At 39.7% G+C, this 22,243-nt stretch overlaps 1 protein-coding gene across 1 annotated transcript in view; it reads right to left on the bottom strand.

Moving 5' to 3' along the window:
• The window catches only part of ADARB2 (adenosine deaminase RNA specific B2 (inactive)), a 411,353-nt gene that overhangs the window by 60,357 nt on the left and 328,753 nt on the right, over positions 1-22,243 (bottom strand). The window contains exon 7 of the mRNA XM_040352667.1: positions 13,642-13,810. Coding sequence (XP_040208601.1) covers positions 13,642-13,810 — 169 coding nt within the window. The remainder of the gene's footprint in view (positions 1-13,641; positions 13,811-22,243) is intronic.

The raw sequence follows: 22,243 nt of genomic DNA, 5'->3' as shown, positions 1-22,243 counted from the left end.
CCCACAATTTAAACAGTCATTGATTTTATGAAACATTTACTTGGGACGACCAGATTTGCATATCTCTGTAGGCAATTTCGGCAAGTAATATAATATTTGGAAAGAAGAGGATACCATTAAATATTCACCTTTTCAAAATGCTAAACGAACAATTATGGCAGCAGATGAATAGGATGTGTTACAGTCTTGATATATTTGCAGCATGAATAATAAATGGATCATGTGTAGAGTTAATCTCTTTCTATGTTTCTAATGGAGATGCAAGCAGTTTTTGCAAGAGTTTATAGATATTGTAAATACTACGTGTTACATGTATTTGTTCTGTTTTCCTAAAAGACACCCATACCTGGAAGAATGCTTGGCATGGAATCATGTGTAAAATAGCAATTTATATTTATTGTAGGTGTATTTGCATCCAGCATCTGAGTCTAAGAACCTTGAGAGGTCAATCCTCAGAAGGTTTACTGCACATATAATACTGTATCATACATTGTTTACATCATGTGTTTAGAAATATCACATTGGCTTGTAAGCAGGTGCAATTTATCCTCCCCTCTGTAGGTGGTGCTGTTTAGCTGGCTGCTGTATAGAGCAGTGGTCATCAACCCTGTCCTCAGGGCCCATTAACAGGCCAGGTTTGCAAGATAACTGAAATACATCACAGGTGATATCATTTGCTGCTCAGTGATTGCAGTATTTTGGTCTGCATCTCCCCAAGGTAATACATAAAACTTGGCCTGTTAGTGGGCCCTGAGGACAGGGTTGATGACCACTGGTATAGAGGGAATGAAGGTTGTGAGGAGCTTTGTTCCTCTTAAGCCTCCGTTGGTATCATTAGGGAAGCAGCTGTCCAATTGGACACTGTAACACTGGTTGACTTCCACGGCCATCTTTACTGAGGGCAATGCTAATAAATAGCACTGTTCTACTGCAGTTGGTATGCATTTGCAAAGTGGATTGCATAGGGACAGGTTCCTTGTGTCAGGGCTGGGCTCAGCCCTTACTTCTCTGAGCTGGCTGCTCAGCTATTGGCTAATTGCCAGCTCCTATCTCACCACAGTGATTCACCTGTTAATGATCCTGCTCGTCAGTCCTGCCTACTTAGGCTGCCCAGCTGAGATGATCTCTGCCTTGGCCTTGGTCAACATCACAGAGACTCCTGCGTTCCTGTTGAAGACTTGCTTGGCTGACGTTCCTTCTGGTTCCAGATCATGCTTGCTGTTCTATGTTTATCTCTGGCTCCCTGACGTTTAGCTTGGTTGACTATCGGTTCCGGTTTCTTAACTCTGGCTATGTTTTGACTATGCTTATTCTGTTTATCTTTTTATTATTAAACAAGTGTGATTTAACTGTTCTTCTGTCTCAAGCTGATTCATGGTTTCTGACACCCTGCTGGTTAGGGACAGTATATATAGTGCTAGGGAGAGGTTCCTGCCGAGGAGGGACAAAGCAGGGATACCACTTTTAGGCTTTCTGGGGACTCTAGAAAGCTTGGATAAGGATCTTCCTATTAGTCTACCAAGTCCACCTGCACGACTGCTCCGCCTGTCAGCCACCCCCCTTCACTAGATGCTGCTCCAGTGACATAAGCAATATTAGAGTGTTTTCCCAAGTACAGGGACTGCCTTAAAGTGAAGAGAACTGTTGTACCTGAGTACAGATGATGTTCCTTAGAACTAAACATGTCGGAAAGGACTACTGATGCCACTGTTACCTTGATTTTATAAGCGCTTTTTTACATCACTGCAAATGTGAGTGTTTCCTTTCTTTTAATACATGCTGTGAGATAACTTGCAGAATTACGCTTTGTGCGCCCCTGTTCTTCTTCTTTTTTATATTTTTATCGGTTGGATGCTATGATACATTATTTATGATTGGGAGCCCCATCGTTGTGTCCCTGATACCAATTTTGGCTGGATTTCCTGTCTGGGTCTTTTGGACCTCCAAGCCTGAGGTTTCATCAAGATTTCCTGGTATCTGAGCTGCTTGTGACATCCCTTCCATGGTGCACTGATCTTTAACAAGTTTGGTTGACCTATTGGGTATATGCTCATCTGGGTTCAATCTTTTCGGTAAGCCTCATGACATAGGGTGGTGGATCTCCTATCAATTTTTCCTAATCAGTCACAATTAGAATGTATTCATTCACCCAAAAATTGGACTATTTATGGACTATGTTTGCGCATTTAGTCTTTTCACAAGTCTTTCCACTATGGTGGTCACATGTGATGATGATTATTATTACTTTATTACTTTATTTAATTTCTATTATTGGATATTTTTGTCATACACTTAGCGCTGCACTTTTTTCTATATGTTGTACCTGAGTTGCCTACGATATTAAGGCTCTGTTGCCATATTGTTTTGGGACTGTTGAGTTAGAACCTTTTCCGATGTCTTCCACATGTTATTTGTTACTTCTAATTAAACAAATAATACCAGTGCCACTTTCCTTGGTCTCTGTGTACTTTTAGTCCATCTTGGGTACCAAACAACTGACCCTTCCCAGAGGCTATTTTCTACAAGGGTTTACCCTACATTACATAAGCCAGTACCACCTGTAATATTTTATTAACTACTGCAGTATGTTAAAGTGTATGTATAATCAAACAATTTCCTTTAGTTTTGGATAGAGTAGAGAAGGGGTAAAACCCCCATCAGTTTTTTTCATTTGCTGCCTGAGTCCCGTTAAGAATATTTTACCCTTACTGTCCTAGAGATGCAACATGACCTTAGAGGGAATTCACCCTTTTAGGCAATTGTCACATGTTTTATTATTAATAAGTACAGGTCTATGCTTGTCCTAAAATGCACTATACAGTTGACTGACCCACTACTGCTGCTAGAAGTCTATTCCAAGCATAAACTCTTTTAGTAAAATAATACTTTATAAGATTAGTTTTGTACTTTCCTCCTGCTAGTTTGAGGCCTTGTCCCTGTGTTCCTGATCTTAACTTGATATTGAACTTGATGGGTTTTCTAGCTCTTCCCCAGAGTTTTTCCAACCTAAAACAGAAAGTTCCTGAACAATGATCTTCATGGCAGGATCACCATATACAGTGGGTGGGCTTTGAGGACCACAGTGAGGACAGGAACAGGAAGAAAAAGCCACACTGTGCTAGTAATAGTTCTAACATAGGCCAACAGGAAAAAAATATCTCCAATAAAGGTTGACATTTAAATGATTTTTGTAACATTTTTTTTTTAATAAAAAAAAAAAACATGCAAGCTTCCAATGATTGCTGCATCACAAATCCAAAAGCTTATTTCAAATCGGAATCAATAAAGAAAAAATTTGTGTTAACGTTAACTGGGACATCTCCAGCGCTAGCATGGAGTGAGAAATACCTCTCTCTTTTGTTCAAACACTTGATATTAAAGCGCTGTTTACAGAGACACAATCCCTTGTCTGGTCTTCAATATAGATAAACCTTAAGCAAATATTTTTCCCCCATTTGTCAATCATAGAAATGCCACAGATGAGATGAGTGAACTCTCATAACTAGTTCCAGGAACAGGAAATATACACACCATTTTCAGTAAGGACAGATCATACTAAGGGGTACAAAGACGTATTATTAGATTTCTGGACTATATAGGTTTAAGGATGGAAAAAAAACGTAAGTCTCCAACATCATCATGCAGAATAATAATAATTTAAATAAGGATGCTGATTCATTTTCTATAATGTGTGAAATGCAGTTCATTACTTTGTTCAAAACACACATCATTAAGCCCTGGTTCACACTGGGTACGATTTGGAACGATTTGAGATGCGATTTGACATGTCAAATCGCATCTCAAATCGGCGGCAATTGTCGGCAATGGCACTGTCCTAATCAGTGCGACGCCGCATCTGCGATTTCAAAAAGTAGTTCCTGTACTACTTTTTGCGATTTCGGGCCGCGATTTACATAAAATTGCGGCCGAAATTGCGGCAAAATCGCGGCAAAATCGCAGCCGCGAAATCGCGGTAAAATCGCACATTTTACAGCGATTTTGATTTCGCAGCAGTGTGAACCTAGGCTAAAGCTGATCTCCTGGCAAGCATTGAGATACATAGTTGAAAATCATATATTAGAACTATTTTGCATGCAAAAATGTGTACGGACCTGTGCAGATGGGAAAATATAACAAACATTTCAGGTGCATTTACAGTAGCTTGCATTTCACATCAGGTTGACATATTTTTAGATCTTTCTCGGGTGATCAGAAGATCTCCTTCCAAGTGCTTCTAAGCAGGCCCCCTTCTAAGTTTGCTAGATTTGCCATAGCCTGTCTCTGTGGTCTAGCATGGCAGAATGTTAATGTGCTGTTAGAAGATTTAACTCTATTTTCAGGCAGTGCGACCACCCCCCTTCTATATTTTTAGAACTGGTCAGTTTGAGGATGAAGCCTCGTACACACGACCGAGGAACTCGACACATCGTTTTGCTCGTCGAGTTCCTTGTTAGGCTGTCGAGGATCTCGGCGAGCCAAATTTCTCCATTGTCGTCGAGGAAAAAGAAGACATGCTCTCTTTTTGGCTCGACGAGACCATCCACAGTTTCCTCGTCGAAAAGTGTACACACGACCGGTTTCCTCTGCAAAAAAAAAAGACAGCAAGTTTCTTGCTGGTTTTTGCTGAGAAACTCGGTCGTATGTACGAGGCTTGACAGAAGGTTGACTGAGAAATAAAAAAAAACTGAAAAAATAAAGTGTTTTGGGATCATGTGCCAATGTTAGGAAGCATGGACAATTACATCTAACTGGCTCATAAAATAACGAGTGACTGGGTACAGCAGGGCACTGCAGGTCTCATCTATAAAAACTAGAGAAATGCTGGCCATACACTATACGAAAAATCGTCTGAAATTCGACAGTTTGTTCGTTTTTTGAACAGTTAATGGGCACAAATCGATAATCGTTGGGACGTTTTTGAGCCGAAAAAACGAAGGACAAGTTTGGAAATGTTCTGCCGAACGAACGATAAATTGAAAGGTTAATGTGTTTCCCGTCCAAACTGTTTGCACTAGGTATAGGTAAAAAAAATAAATTATTTATGTCCACTGAACAATTTGTCGGTCATTACATTGTTTGGCACTACGGCCGAAAGTTTGTTTTTCAAAAATGGGTTTGGCCGATTTTTCGTATAGTGTATGGCCAGCATTAGAAAAGCTGAAGGTGCTGTCCAAAGCAAGTGACCACATTCCTGTGCACATCGCTCCAAGCATAGGCTAGAAAAGGAATAGAAGCATCCAATTGCTTTTGTCAACTTTACTACAGTTTTAGATATTTAAGAGCTTTCCATGTTTTATCTAAAACTGTAAAAATTGCCTTGATGTATGCTTTAAGTTAGGACAATCCCAGCTAACAGTGATGACATGGAGGCCAATGAGCAAAAACCTACCAAAGGACATTCTTAGCCAATTTTCTAAATGACCATTGTGCAAAACATGAACTAACATGTAGAACTATTGAAATATAGTAGTAAAAGTATAACTATACATAAAAGCTAAATGTTTAGTATTTAGTACTAGGGCAGTTTAACCGCTCAGATAAGATAACACAGCTGCTATGAACCAAGGCTGGCTCAGCACTACGAGGTCTGCTGTTCACACCTGCCAGGGAAGTTAATCATGCAGCAGGATTTACGCCATGGTTGGCTGTCCACATCATGACTACACTGGGTAAAATAAAACAGGGATTAGACATTCCAAGATTCTTATGCAATAGCAAAGTAGATTAAATGCCTTACTACAGTGATAAGCCTTTTATTGTCAACTGTAAGTCAGATGTAAAAACTTCATGAGGCCAAACTTTAGAAGAGAAACTTGGCACGTGGAGGAGGGAGTTGAATTTCAACTGAGTCTACTGACTCTGTCTACATAGCCAGAGCTTTCTTATGGTAGAATGACAGAGCTGACATTTACCTCTTCTTTAAACAGCTGCCAAGCACTTTACCTACATAATGTTGTACTCCTAAGGGCTTCAATGACTTTCACTAAGTAAAAAAAAAAAACAGTAGAATTAACCTTCACCAAGCAAATGACAGCTGAAATTTGATTGATTGGCATAGACCAGAGGTGTGTAATTTGTGGTTAATTCCAGTGGCATTGAGCGAAGATGCTTGGGAGTGGGCCCTATAGCCTATTGAGACTATTGAGAGATGGGAAGTGGTGAAAAACATTTAAACCAGATGATATAAAGAAACTTGAGGGAAGGAATAGTTAAAGTCAGGAGAGCTAGGCAGGGTAGATAAGGCTGGGCACAGGGGCGATTTTTTACTTATAGCGATCATCAACTATGATCGCCTCGTGATTAATTGCTAGCAATTGCTAAATGTAGGGATCAGTGGAGTATAGAATCTAGTAATTACTGATTGCTTATGGTAGCCCAATGCTGCAAATTTGTGGGATTATTACAGCTGCATTTATAGCAATCACTAGTGATTGATTGCAGGCCACTAATGGACTAAAATCACTATTGCAAAAATAGGCTCAGCCTAGCCCATCTCTGAAGGTAACTTAACAATTTAGCTTCAGTTTCTGAACCTGGGAGAAATGATAATGTGTAAATTTAATATTTCTGAATGAAATCTTTTGGAGTCCACACACAGTTTCCTATGTTTTTGAATTTGTAGAAGCATAGGAACTCCACTAACAATTCATGATTTCTTTGTGCTTATGTTATGTGGACTATTCGGAACACCTCTTACAGAGGTAGAATAAGGCTAATGTCACACAGGCAATTTTCTCACAGCAACTGAACCCCCCCCCACTTTTGTTAAATTAACTTGTTACTAAGAAAATCATACTGATCTGGTATAGGTTCACTAACAGTGATTTTTTTTTTAAACGATCTGTCATTCCGTCACTCAGCAAATCATTAGCGTTTCAGCTCAGGGGCAAAATCGCTAGTGACCATTGCTCTTGATGCTTTTCTATGAAATGTTGCATCAATCACTATGCTTAGCTACAAATTGCTGTTAATTGCTGTCATTAGCAATTTTTAGTATCAATTAATATCTGCTAAAAAAATCACCCTCATGTGTCATCGGCTTAAAATAGACCTTTCAGTCACCATAAATACATTTCTGACAAGTTGCTTATTTTATAATTAAAAATCAGTCATTGAGCTTCAGTCAGAGACTTTGCCTAAAGTGAGATTACATCACCAGTCTTCTGCAAGCAGGAGGAAGCATTTCCTCAGTCACCTCTGTTGTAACCTTATACCAAGTCCTAAGGGGAGGGACTGCAGCAGTAAGCCATTTGTGAACAAAACCACAAACTACTCAGGAACCAGAATTTACATGATTGCGCCCACTTTGAATCAGCATCTCATTAAGTACATTAAGTAGATGCCAACCCTGGATGATTCCTGAACAAAGATGTAACCATCATTCGCATGAAGGCATTCTCATGGGGGGTACTGTGATCTCTGGGAGAGGAAATTAATACTTGGAAGTGTCACCCTTAGGCCTTGTTCAGACAGACATGTGCAGGAACAAAGGGATTCAGGTCCCTGCTTGCATAAAAAAATCATCTGTTTAGACAATTTTAGACATGTTTATATGTGTTGCATTTACACACATTTAAAGTGCTTGTAAACCCTTACATACCACTTTTTACTACAGGCAAGCCTATAATAAGGCTTACCTGTAGCTACCATGGATATCTCCTAAACCTGCACAGTTTAGGAAATATCCCATGTATCAGCATGTGCCAACATCATCGGCACATGCACACTGAAGCAACAGCTCACTCGTACCATTGCTTCAGCTGACATGCTGTTACCGGCGGCTCCTGGGTGCATGCGTGGGAGGGACATCACCGCGGCTCCAGCCAATCACAGCACCTCGCTTTGATCTAAGGTGAGTATTTCACAATGAGCGATTAGACTTTAAGTCCATTGTGTTTAAATGCGTTTAGATGAATTTAGACATGCTTGGGTGCATTTAAAGTGTTACTAAAACTCAGTAATATGAATATAGTTCATCCTCCCCCCCCCACGGTGCCCACAGCTTATAAATCGTATTTTTACATTAAAATACTGCCACTATATACCTGCAGAGTTTCTCCAGTGCTGAGAGTTCAGGAGGGAGGAGATTTCTACTGCTGCCTGTATACACGCCCACATGTGTGATGTCAATGTCATGTGACCCGGCTATCTCTGAGAACAAGTAACTGTTCTCTCCAGCATAAAAGACACAACTGAGCATGTGAAGGTCGGCTACTCTGCCTGTGTGAAGCCTCATACACACGACCGAGGAACTCAATGGGCAAAACACATAGTTTTCCTTGTCGAGTTCCTTGTTAGGCTGTCAAGGAACTCGACAAGGCAAGTTTCTCCATTCCCGTCAAGGAAAAAGAAGACATGCTCTCTTTTTGGCTCGACGGGATCCTCAATAGTTTCCTCGTCGCAAAATGTACACACGACCGGTTTCCTCGGCAAAAACCCCCCCCCCCAAGTTTCTTGCTGGTTTTTGCAGAGAAACTCGGTCGTGTGTACGAGGCCTTAGATGGCCTTCCCCAGATAGGCAGTGCAGGAAGGAAGGATCTGTGCATACGGATAAAACAACCTTTTTACACAATGCAGAATTTAACCCCTTAAGTTCCACAATGAGTAAACCAAACATTGCTATGCCATATACAGACTGATTTTACTGTTGTGGGTTTAGTAACACGTTAAGCCAATTTGCACATATCTTGAGAAGAGAAGATTAAGAGGGGATATGATCAACATGTACAAATACATAAAGGTTGCATATAGTGAACTTGGTGTTGAGTTATTCCCTTTAAGGCCATCACAGAGGACAAGGGGGCACTTTACGTCTGGAGGAAAAGAGATTTCATCTCCAAATGCGGAAAGTCTTCTTCACAGTAAGAGCTGTAAAAATGTGGAATAGACCCACTCCAGAAGTGGTTCTAGCCAGCCCAGTACATTGCTTTAAAAAAGGCCTGGATGCTTTCCTAAACGTAAATAATATAACCGGGTACTGACATTTATAGGTAAAGTTGATCCAGGGGAAATCTGATGTGGCTGATGATGCATCTGTCCTTTTTTTTTTACGCCGCTACATACCGGCCTACCAATGCACCTGTCTGGATAGCCCAATTGATTTTAATTATGCTGCATACAGATGCGTGCAGACGTAGACCCTGCATGCATCTGTATGCAGAGTTTTTTTATGTCCCATGTGAACGAGGCCTTACATATTATTTATCTTTGATGCACTTGGCATGAAAAAATCATATCTCATGCCAGGTCCACTTTAACCACTTTAGGAATCAGGATATGATATATTAGTATTTAGAAATTAGACTTGTAGTACATAGGTAACCAGCCTGGCAATAAAGAAGTACTTGTACTACAGTAGATAGATGGTTGTTTAGGAGTTAACAAGAAGCAGAAACAAAACAGAACAGTGTGATATGATGCCAGAGCAGTGCAGATCAGCTACAGGCAATGTACTAAACTACTGGCATCCATCAGGTTTTAACCAGGGTGACATAGAGTGTATGGAAATCACTGGGAGGAAGAAAGTGTCCCACGTTCCCTTTGTGATATATCTGCTATGATTGTAGCTGTCTGAAACAATCACAGAAGGCCGAACACAAGCTAAGCCTAGAAGGACTTTGTACCGCAATCTTCAAGAAATCCTACAAAGTCTCACATGAACTTATGTATTAACTTAAAGGACTGGTTTTATTTCTTTGAAAAACAACAATCACAAGTACCTTTGAATACTAAAGTTCAGTGAAAGCTTTAGCTGTAAATGTCTGCAGGAGGATAAGAAGTGCATTCCCAATCTCTAGGACGCCAGGGTGCAGATGTCACAGAATGTCATAAATACAGCAGATTTATTTTACAGATAAAGATGTGAAAAAATAAATAAAGTTTGCAATAGTGTGAAGAACAACGATGATGGGATAAGTATAGTAACCTACAACTGCCAATTAGATTTGACCTTTTTATCAGCTGTGAGCAGTCTGAAGTATGGAAATTGAGTGCTGATTGGTTACTACACCTTGCAATTGTGGCCCCTAATGTGAAAAAGTTGGGGGGCAAAATTGAAGTAAAAAATCGATATAATGGCTTTCTGTACCCAGAATGGGGCTTTTGGACTAGAGAACAAAAGAAAAAAGTGTTAACCCTTTACATCCCTGGCCCTTAACCCTAATTATTAAACTGAACATAACCTTAACACTTAACATAATACATACTAACTAAACACTTGACCTGACCCTAACTTTAACCTAACACAAATGAACATTTGATCAGAACCCTTAAATTAAATCTCTCACTTTGCTGCAATATATTACATTTTTGATTATTGTTTTAATATTGCTTTAATCTCTAAACTGCCATTTTCCTTTTTGGCCCTCAAAGCTACCAGCAACTAAATGCCAAGATATCAATGTAAAAACTTGTGGTCCTCTTGTCCGAGGATGAAAGAATGTCCGTGATTGGTGGAACACTGAACACAGTGTCTTCTGGGAAACAGTCCGAGGATGAGAGGACCTCCGTGTTAGGCGGAACAAAGTGTTAAATGCCTATCACGGAACGGAATGCCAGGAGGAAGCCGCGACTTTTAAAAAATGGATGTCTGTCAAGACTTCAGGTACTCGGGCACAGTGAGACTGCAATAGGCACAGTGAGGTATGGCACAGTGAGGTTTGGCACAGTGAGGTATGGCACAGTGAGACTGCAATGGGCACAGTGAGGTATGGTACAGTGAGACTGCAATGGGCACAGTGAGGTATGGCACAGTGAGGTTGCAATGGGCACAGTGAGGTTTGGCACAGTGAGGTTGCAAATGGGCACAGTGAGTTGTGCAAATGGGCATTGTTGACCCTCTTACAGTAGCTGCTGCATTTTCACCCTAGGCTTATACTGGAGTCAATACGTTTTCCCAGTTTTTTTGTGGTAAAATTAGGTCCTCGGCTTATACTCGAGTATATACGGTATGTGCAGACACCAAGTATAAACCATCTCACAATTAGGAGTCTTCTCCCCCTTATTTCTGCTCCTTGACTCCTCTCATGTCAGCAACTGCTTAAGACACCCCTACTGAAAGTCTGATTCTACATTTTAGTATGGAATCATTTGGAAGATAAGAAAAAGGAATAACTGGTAATTACATTACTAATTAATTATCTTAATTAATTAATGAAAAATAAAAGTGTATGTATAGGCAACATTCTTATGTTTTAGCTATGAACAAAGCAGGGAAAGATTGCATCCCCTGTAAGGTTGTTTTTTTAATAGTCTATGTCCTGTTGGAGAAATTTCACTTTCTATCCTAGAGATGCAACAAGAAGTGAGAGTAAATTTCTACAAAGTGGCGGTATTTCTAAAACTGGCCTTACACTACTAGATTTTTAGGTTAACATTTGTACGAGTATTTGCAGGAACATTTAAGCAGAAACTCTCAGCAGTACATTTGATAGCTTGATGAATGAGGCTTGAAAATACTTATTTTTTTTTTAGATTTTTAGAATTGTTTTTGGAGTAAATGGGCTTTCTTGATCGAAAACCACATTCACTGTTAGAAATGTATTTGTTCAAGAATAATTTTTCCATGTTGCTTCTTCGAATCTTCTCGTTTTGTGGTAAAAAAAAATGACGATCTGTCCCCACTAACCATTAGAAAATCAGGTGAAAATAGGTGTGGATACCCTGCGCTGCCAATGGAAATATGAGCTGCTAACACGGCTAATTTGAAAAAAGCAAACAAATAGAAATGGAAATAATGTGTAGCGCTTAGACAATGTTAATCCTAATGGAAAGCATTGAAAACTATTACATATATGTGTATAGACCGTGACAGTGAACACAATGTAAATATAAATAGTCAATTGTGTATCATATGACAAATGTATAAAATAATACATACTGTATATAAAGTCCATAGACGTTGTAAAAATCCACCAAGTGAATATGAATGGCATCAAAGTGTCAAGTAAGTGACTTCTTCCATGTGCAATGTTCCCACCACCGGAAAGAATGCAGGCTTACCGGACCAAGTGGACTTAAGGGACATACGTCACCAAAAGTCAAAAAGGCTTTGTATAAATCCCAACAGCAACAATCGATGTGCGGATCGAAGATCAGCTGGTCTTCAGAGCCTCAGCTAAACCAATGGGCAAAGTCTCCCCAGACCTTAAAACTGGGGATGGAGTCACCGGGCTGGTTTCTCAAAAAAGTTTCAGTAATATGGAGAAAAGGCAAAGAAAGGTGGCCACATAGCGTAATCTTGTTTTGAGTAAAAAGAAGATTTATTGCAGCTATCACACTTACATTTAGCTGGAATGTTATGCGCTTGTATACAAGTGGGGCGGCAGAGGACTCGCTCGCAGTATCCAGGCAGGCAGAGTTACTTACCTTGTCCCTGGATCCTGTGGTGCCTCCCCGATGTGTGATTGAGCTGCCGCCTCGATCGATTCACACAGTGCCCGTGTGCCGCCGAGCTCCATTCCCTGCGACGCTATGACGCACGGGGGCAGAGATCGGCGCCAAATTCAAAAAAGTAAATAAACACAATACATACAGTATACTGTAATCTTATAGATTACAGTACTGTATGAAATAAATACACACCCCCTTTGTCCCTAGTGGTCTGCCCAGTGTCCTACATGCACTTTTATAAAATAAATAATAAATTAGAAGCACTTGCAGAATTGAGCGATAGCGATTTGTGGGGAAATTCATCATCAAACAATAAAAGTAATGACAGCGACAATTCTGCAACTGAGCAAATTTCAGTGTTTTTGATTTAATTACATTTTTGAATAATTTTTATTATAATTATATTATTTGTTGTTATAATTATTTATAGTTATTTATTAAATTATAATTTATGATTTTGTGTTTCAAACTTTATCATACCCAGGATGTCTACTAGACTCCTGTTTGGTCAGATTTAAGTTATTCCTAAGAATTAAAGGCCTTAAATATAAAATGCCAAATTTTCATGCAAAATAATTGTACCGCTTTCAGCACCTAAAACCAGAAAGAATCATACCGCCAGGGAGGGTAAAATAACATATGACTTCTTATTATTTTATATTATAAAATAAATAATTTGTTTTGTAAAATTCACTGATCAACTCCAGAAAATATAAGCACCCCAAAAAGTCCTGTTATTTTGTTGTGTGGCTTCTTGGAAGCCCCCTTTTAAAAAAAAAAAAAGAAGAAGATTATTAAATAAAACATATTTCTATTTAACACGTTGTTAACGCTTAGTGAACCCTAATGAATTAACTCCTCTCTCCCCATCTCCACTTAGCTGATATCTTTATGCAGATTTTATTTACTATTGTTTTTTTGTTCTTTTTCAGTTTTGCCCAAAAATAATGGCACTGGTAAAAATAGGAAAACATTTTTTTTCTTATTTTTATTGTCTTTTTTTTCAATAGATTAGTAAAAAAATAATGTTTTTGCAAGACAGTATTGCAAAAATAAAGCTTGGCTTGTCCTCCAGAAACAATATATGCATTACTATGTTATCTTAAGTAATGAAAAAGTTACAGTATTGCGAAATAAACAGGCCCATAGTGGAAATGTAAAAACTGGTCCATAAGAGAAGAGAAGGTAGAAAAGCTGAAGTGGCTAAGGATGAAAAACTGAACATGTTCTCAAAGCAGAGATTAGTGTTACCTGGTAATCTTGTCTGTACAGGACATTGTGATAAGTTGCTCTCCTGATAATACTCCATCCCACGTTTGTACAGGCAGCCGGGTTTTCACTGGGACTGTCCCTTCCCCAGACTCTATTTTTGTACGAAGGTGACCCCGGAATTTCCTCACTATGTGCTTGCACCTGTTCACTATGAAAAACTTTGTGTTAGTCAACTTAAAAATAAATTCATTTTTTTAACATAAGAAATGTAAAACAAGATCATAGATGTACTCCAATTTTTTTTACAAATATACCTTATTTGCTATTTACTTATTTGCTATTGGTGCGTACAGCTGGCCATAGACATGAATGGGTGAAGATGGCTGTGCACAGCTACAGTATGGACCATCATCCATTCATGACTATGGGTGACCGTACACAGCATTAGGACATCCGAGGCACCAAAATACACCAGCGTGTTTACACTGTACAGGCAAATGTGCCCTAAGATTCATTCTTATACTTGAAATATTTTATTGCTAGATTAATACATATTTTTAATAATTCCACCAAAGTCAGAAATAGATTTAACAGAGCAACATTCTTGCTTACTACAGAGAGCAGTGAAATGAGCAGTAGCTTTTCCGACCAATCAGTTCAGTAATTTAGGTTTCTGGACTGTCTCCCAAATTGAGAAAACTAACCAATTTACACCTTGCCTGGTTAGAGGGCTTGAGTCAGAAGTCTGCAGGATTAGCCATCTTCACTGAGATGGACAGAACCTAAGCATGAGCAAACTTTACTTTTCATTCTTGTTACTTGTGTCTGTATGTTATTTTATTGGTACTATGTTAAGAGTCTTAAATTACAAATATAGTGAGTTTCCTAGCGGTCATGGCAAATGAACCTAAGATGAATAGCGCCAGGCAATTGGAGATCTCTTTAAGATCTGATTATTAAAGTCTAACATCAGACATCAAGCATGACAACAGGCTCAGAAGTTGCATTGTGTTGATTCTAACTGGGACAGGACAACAGGATTTTAAGCTGAACTCCAGGTATGGATTTTATTGCATAAGTACATTGGTCCAGCTGTAAGTATGCACTGACCATAGCTGTGGATCCAGTGAGGAAGCAGAGAATCACTGTAGTAGCTGCCAGTACTACAGTGATCACCACTGTCTTCCAGGTCCTTGCCTAGTGCTGCCTTGCTGCATAGTAACTTTAGGGGAAGGGGGGGGGGGGGGCTTGCTCAGCATGGCACCATTTACAGAACACCTTGGGGTTGATTTTCTAAAATTGCAGAGTGCAAAATATGGTGCAGCTCTGCCCTGAAACCAATCAGCTTCCAGGTATTTTTCAAAGCTTACTTGAACAAGCTGTAATTAGAAGCTGTTTGGCTATCATGCACAGCTGCACCAGACTTTGCACTCTCCAGTTTTAGTAAATCATCCACCTTGCATCTTTCTGATTGGTTTTCCAGCATGTCCTTACAAACAAAAGCCGGAAAGACAGCTATAGACACTGACCAAACACTGTTTCCTGCTAAATTGGCAAGTTTATGGCCAGTGTGTAACAGTTTAACTGCTAAAATAAATTGGACACTACCCCGTACTCATAATAATAGACATTTCTGCTGCCTTTATACAGTTTACCACCTGTTCCTCCTCATAAAAACTCAAATTCCTTGGCCTCCAAAATTCTGCTTTTTCCTGGTTCTACTCCCACATATCTAAGCACTCCTTCAATATTACCTACAACTCCTTCTCTTCTCCTCCTCTTTCTGTAGAGGTCCATCAAGGCTCTGTCCCTGAACCCCTTCTATTCTCTATCTACACCACTTCCCTTGATCAGTTGATAACATCGAATGACTTTTCTATGCTAATGACACCCACATGTTTCGCTCAATTCTACCCTTTAGTCGCCTTGTGCATCACTAATTTACTTACTAACAGAATGGATATCAAACCACTTCCTCAAAATAATCTTTTTAAAAACTAAACTCATAGTTTCCCCCCAATGCCTCCTCCCTCGACTTTTCTATCAATATCAATAACACAACTATAGAAAACGATACAGATAAATAGCTCACAGTTGCGTAAGCGGTTTCTTAAGTTCACCTTAAGTAAACGCTTTTATAACTTGGGTGTCTGTGCCTGGGTTTCTGTTTTTACTCAACAACACAATTATTAGTCCCTCTCATCATGCCAGGGTGCTAAGTGTAATCCACGACCAGTCCTTTTAGTCCCACATCCAGTCACTGTCCAAACCTTGCCACCTTCACCTCTGTTACATTTCAAAAACAAACTCTTTTTAAACAAATTACACCACCAAACTACTAATTCGGCCATTTGGTATTTCTTGCCTTGATTATTGGAACTCCCTTTTTGGCCTAGCTATAAAAGGCTATCCCCCCTCCAGCCTAACATGACTGCTGCTGCCAGATTCATCCACCTTAGCAAATGTTTAGTGTCCACCAATCCCTCCATTGACTTCTGCTTGCCAAGTGAATACAATTCCAAATACTAACAAAACACATTTAGAGCCATTCAACTTTTTACCAACAAGCTACATCACCAACCTTGCCTTGGATTATCACCCTAGTCAATAGCCTTAATTTTCCCAATACATCCTGCTCTCTAGCTCTCTCTTCCCCTCCTCCCATGTTCATTTTTAAGACTTCTCCAGAGCTTCCCCAATGCCTGAAATTGCCTGGAATTTCCTACCTATCTAGCCGACTGTCTCCTACCCTGTCTGCCTTTAGATGATCCCTGAAAACTCATCTCTTCAGGGAAGCCTATCTGACCTCAGCCTAAGAACTGAACCTTTACTTCCATCAGCTCATTCCTTATATTGTTATTACCTTTTTGAATTGCTTGCCCTTCCCAAGTAGACTGTAAGCTCTCATGAGCATTCCCTCCTAACCTTCTTGTTTGGATTTGTACTGTAGCTGTACTGTCTTCCTCTATATTGTAAAGTACTGTGAAAACCAAGCAGTAAAATCTGATAGGAGCATTAATCCCTCCACACTTTATCAAAAACTAAAAGAAAAAACTTTTGGATATAGATACACTTTCATGTTATTGATAGTGTATAAAATACCATATTAGAAGCATTGTAGTTTCATTGCTACCACTGTGCTGTGAACTAAAAAGCAAATGGAAAGTGCAGACATCGTGATATACCTTGAGTAAAACTTTATTAACTGACAATATCTAATACTCACAAACAATCTTGATAACACAGCTTGTCACATAAAAACATCCAGAATGAGACCAACTCAAATCTCTATAAGCGGGGGATCGTCCATTGCCAGTCCCGCTGAACAGCATGTAGCCACTGTCTCCAGCGGGTGTCCTATCTGACGCATATCAAGGGCGGACCCTCTTCCTCAGAGTATGTGACAAGCTGTATTATCAAGATTGTTTGTACTAGATATTGTAATTTAATAAAGTTTTACTGAAAGTACAGTACTGTATATCACAATACCGGTATGCTTTCTATTACTTACTATTTTATTTTAAAGAGCCCCAGTCTGAATGAGAAAGCAGCAAAGCTTTGGCTATTGCAGGCCAATGCTAAGAGAATGTTTGATTTAGATTCAAGCATACGTTTCCCTATAGCAAGACTTCTAATATGCCAGGGCTGTCAGTTTGTGTTCATTTGCAACTGTGAAAGCAGAACATGTATTTTAATCAGGTCATTGGTCTGGTCAGTGTGCTTTAAGACCATCAAAACTCATAAGCCTGGACTAATGTCTGCAGGATTGTCCCCCTCGCTGAGATGGACAGAACCTTCGAGCGAGATCTGGGACTGCTATTTTCCATTACCTGTCATCTGTTGTCAATTAAGTAAATGTTCTTTTTCATTATTGTGTGTGTGTTGTTTCACTGGTACCAACTCAAGAGATTTAAATCCCATAAATGTTCAGTTTCCTTGGGGAAATTGCAAATTAACTTAAAGTGGTTCTAAAGTGAAACTTTTTTTTTAACCTACCTCAATGAGTTTCCTGCATTAAGATAGAAAAAAAACTCCCAATAGCTATTCTAAACCCCCCCCCCCTTTCTCCAACCAGTGCTGTCCCAACAACAGGTCTTCTCTCCTATCTTCCTTTTCTCACAGGCTACACTGAGAGCAAAACAAGACAATTGTTCCTGTTGTTGTCAGTCAAATTCTGTGAGAAGGGAGTGGGGGAGGAGCGTGGCTGAGCAGCACTGTGTGTGTCTATGGATGCACACAGCTCTGCTTGGGAGCGCTCCCTCATTGGTGTCCTCTTAGCACACATCTTGCTTAGTGGGCACTTGGAGAAGAGGAAGAGTAAGTAAGGGGCTGCTCTTCGCAATACCCTTGCACAGAGCAGGTAAGTATAACTTCTTTTATTATTTTAGGAAAAAAAAGCAGCCTTCACAAATACTTTAAGATGACTAGTAGCAGGCAAGTGGGGATCTCGTCAAGATCTGGTCATTAATTCTAAGATCAAGTGCCAAGCATTACAAACATTTGGCCACATTTCCTTTGACGTTGCACACACAAAAAAAATTGTGTCCCAGTCAGAGTCCTTTCCCAGCCAACATTCACCAGGACAGAGAGTGCAGTGAACACATGGGAACATGTGAAGCAGTGAAACATGGGAAAAGGGGAACACAGACAGCAACAGGAATACTTTTCTTAGCAATGCAAAGAAGGGACAGGACCTCTGTCTGGTTAGTATTGCTTTTTTTTTTTTCATGACTTCCTGTCCTGATCACTATAGACACTCGTCACGATAGAAAATCACAGGAAGTGGCGGAAATTCTCCAAAACTGGGACACAGAAGTAAAAACCTGAAAGAGGATGCAATACTTCTCTCATCTAAAACTTAAAAAAAAAAAAGTTCTATGCACTGTTAAAATATACTAAAAGACAAAATGTTATCCTTAGTTTTGGATAGAGTGGAAAGGGATTAGAACACATGTGACTTTTTTTATTATTCTGTGTCCCAGTTAAGGAGATATAGCCTATATATGTGTCCTGTTTACTGTTATCACTAAGAGAGAGGATAAAAGAAATTCACACATTTTGGGTTGTCACTAGAATGTGTATAGATGGGAAATCTTAGTGAAGGAATGCTAGTTCTGGTGAACAAGGTGCCACAAATGGATTCCCTCACTTTGGAGGGATTTTCTCTCACTTCTTGTTTAGGCTGTGGGACAGAAAGTGAAGAAAAATCTCTCAAATGGACACATACAATATGGCAAAAAACATCCTGACATGAGTAATAACCCTCGCTTACTCCATCCAAAATGATGAAAAAAAGTTTTGGACTTTGTTCTACAGCACTGTTAATGAAATCAAGAAATGCAGCACTCACTTAACGTTAAATAAAAAGCAGAATCAAAGACATAAAATGAAAATGCCATCTTCTGCATATTGTGGATCTTATTATTTTATTCTTTTGTTAAACTGTCCTGTAAATATCCATCTAAATAAAACCTAATTTCAAAAATATCAAACGAGTCACAGAAATCGCAAGTACTGTATTAAGTTGTACATTTTTATCGTAACTATTCTATCAAATCAGTCTGAATACAAGTTTCTGTGATTCACTTATGTGTTTAAACTGTAATGAGACATACAACTCTAATATAATATTACATTAACCTTCTGGCTGCATATACTGGAGAGCGGTGAGTGTTGTTACCATGACTACATACTGCATAGTCTTGGCTTTACAATTGTACTGAATAGTGTGGCATAAAAATAACTAAACTAATAAATGAGACATCATAAAATAGATACTAATGACTACTTAGTACTCTTTGCTCTCAATCGTTACTAAATCCTGATATTACTTATCAAATGCACCAAATATAGACGCGTATTTGCTAAATGCTAACTGACAGATTACTTTTCACTAAAGTAAACTTGTCACAATCCTAGGCAATTCAGTCTGAGCATAGCATAACAAACGCATGAGCATGCTGTTACCGTATAACTAAAGGCAAAACTTTTTTTTTTACAGTTTTAGATAGAGTGGAATAGATTTAGAAAGAGTGGAATAGATTAGATAGAGTGGAATAGATTTAGAGTGGTTTAGATTAGAATACCTGCTAGATTTTTATTGCTGTCTGTGCACCAGAGGGAGATTCACCATCTCTATTTGTCTTGTTTACCATTGTCATAAAAAATTAAAGTAAAAGAAAATCCCATATTTTGGGTTGGCCTCAGAAAAGTAATTGAAGAGAAATCTTCCAATAGGGGCACTCGTTCTGGTGTCCTGTAGGGCCCCAAGAGATTCCCTTAATTTGCAGAGATTTCCTCACTTTCGGTTTTGGCTATGGGGCAGGAAGTGAAGGGAAATAATCTCCCCAATGGGTCATGTAAAAAAAAAACTGATGGGTTATAACCCTCCCATACTCTATCCAAAACCCCCCAAAAAACTGTTGCCTGTACTTTTCTTGCAACAATCTTAAGGCCCGTACACACGATCGGATATTCCGACAACAATAGTGTGATGGAAGGGTTTTGTCGGACAATCCGACCGTCTGTATGCTCCATCTGGCAATTGTCGGAATCTCCGACAACAAATGATGGATAGCCATGCTCTCAAATTGTCCGACAATAAATGTGTTCAGTCGAATTATCCGATCGTGTGTACACAAGTCCGCCGGACTAAAATTCAAAGTACAAACAAGCATGCTCCGAACCAATGCTAACCATAAGACAACATTAGCAGAAGTTGTTCAAAGGGTGGCGCTAAAGAGCAGAAAAACCACAAGGGCCCAGATTCACAAAGGACTTACGACGGTGTATCTCCACGTACGCCGCCGTAAGTCCGAATGTGCGCCGTCGTATCTTTGCGACTGATTCATAGAATCAGATACGCCTCACTGTTGCCAAGATACGAGCGGCGTAAGTCTCCTACGCCGTCGTATCTTGGGGTGCATATTTACGCTGGCCGCTGGAGGCGCTTCCGTACATTTCCGCGTCAAATATGCAAATGAGCTAGATACCCCGATTCACGATTCATTTCCATACAACACGCCCCCTACCAGCCTACTTTGAATTACGCGGGCTTACGCCGGCCCATTTACTTACGGAGCAAGTACTTTGTGAATACTGCACTTGCCTGTCTAAGTTGCGGTGGTGTAGCGTAAGTAGGATACGCTAAGCCCAACTAAAGATACGCCATTGTATCTGAATCTGGCCCATAGTTTTTATGTATGTTGGCTGAAAAAGTTCTGCCGTCTGTATGCAGAACAAGTTCACAGCCAACGCCCTTCGGACAAAATTCCACGGATTTGTCCGATGGAAGTCCAATCGTGTGTATGAGACTACAGCCTCACCTCTACCTCCTGAGACTCTGATCAGTACATTAAAGTGGAAGGAAACCCTCCTCTCCTGCAATCTTGGCTTCTGTTTAACCTCTTCTGGAACGCCCACTGTATATATATGTCATCACTTTGACATTATATACCGTAGTTAACCCCGGTATTTTTTTATACAGTGGGCGATACAGTGGTTGCTGCAGCGGATTCGCCACAGGATCACTTTTATAGGCAGCTGGAGAAGTGCCTGTTGTTTTCCCGGTCGTTTCCCTGCTTACTGGAGCCATTGGTAAAGGGGGAAACGATCCAATCCCCTGGAGTGATGGGCAGGAAGTTGAGTGAGGGCAAATGGCCCCCCACTTGACTCTATGCCCTTGACGTGACTTCTGCCTAACGGCCTTAAAGGGCCTATTTATTTATTTTTGTAAATGTAAAATGTAATTTTTTAATTGATTTTTTTGCTTTTTACGTGTAAATGTGAGATGTGAGGTCTTTTTGACCCCAGATCTCACAATAAAGGGGACCTGATATGCTTATTTCTATTACAAGGGATGTTTACATTCCTTGTAATAGGAATAAAAGTGATAGAATTATTTTTTTAAAGGGGCTGTGTAAAAAGAAAAAGTAAAAAAAAAAAGAAAAAAAGAAAGTAAAGCGCCCCACCCCATCGAGCCTGCGAGCAGGCATGAACACATACATAAGTCCTTCCACATATGTAAACGGTGTTCAAACCACACATGTGAGGTATCACTGCGATCGTTAGAGTGAGAGCAATTCTAGCCCTAGACCTCCTCTGTAACTCTAAACAGCTCTAAAAAAATTCAAAGCAATGCCTATGGAGATATTTAAGTAATGCAGTTTGTCGCCATTCCACGAGCGTGCACAATTTTGAAGCATGACATGTTAGGTATCTATTTATTTGGCGTAACTTCATCTTTCACATTATGCAAAAAAAAAAAAAACTTTTTCTAATTCATGAAAGCGTATTTTTTCCAACAAAATTGCATTTGAAAGACTGCACAAATAGTATGACATAAAATATTGCAATGGCTGCCATTTTACTCTCTATGATCTCTGTTAAAAAATATATACAGGGGTAGATTCACGTACCTTTAGGCGTGCGTAGCGTATCTCCTATATGCTACGCCGCCGTAACTTTGAGAGGTGAGTTTGGTATTTTCAAAGATTTTGCCGCCGAAGTTACGACGGCGTAGCGTATTAGGGCCGGCGTAAGCCCACCTAATTCAAATGTTGAAGCTGTGGGCATGTTTTATGTATATTAACTGTGACCCCACGTAAATGACGTTTCGATCGAACGGCGCATGCGCCGTCTG

Source organism: Rana temporaria, chromosome 5, assembly GCF_905171775.1.
Source record: "Rana temporaria chromosome 5, aRanTem1.1, whole genome shotgun sequence".
Lineage (NCBI taxonomy): Eukaryota > Metazoa > Chordata > Amphibia > Anura > Ranidae > Rana > Rana temporaria.
This window is presented reverse-complemented; position numbering and strand designations above follow the sequence as displayed.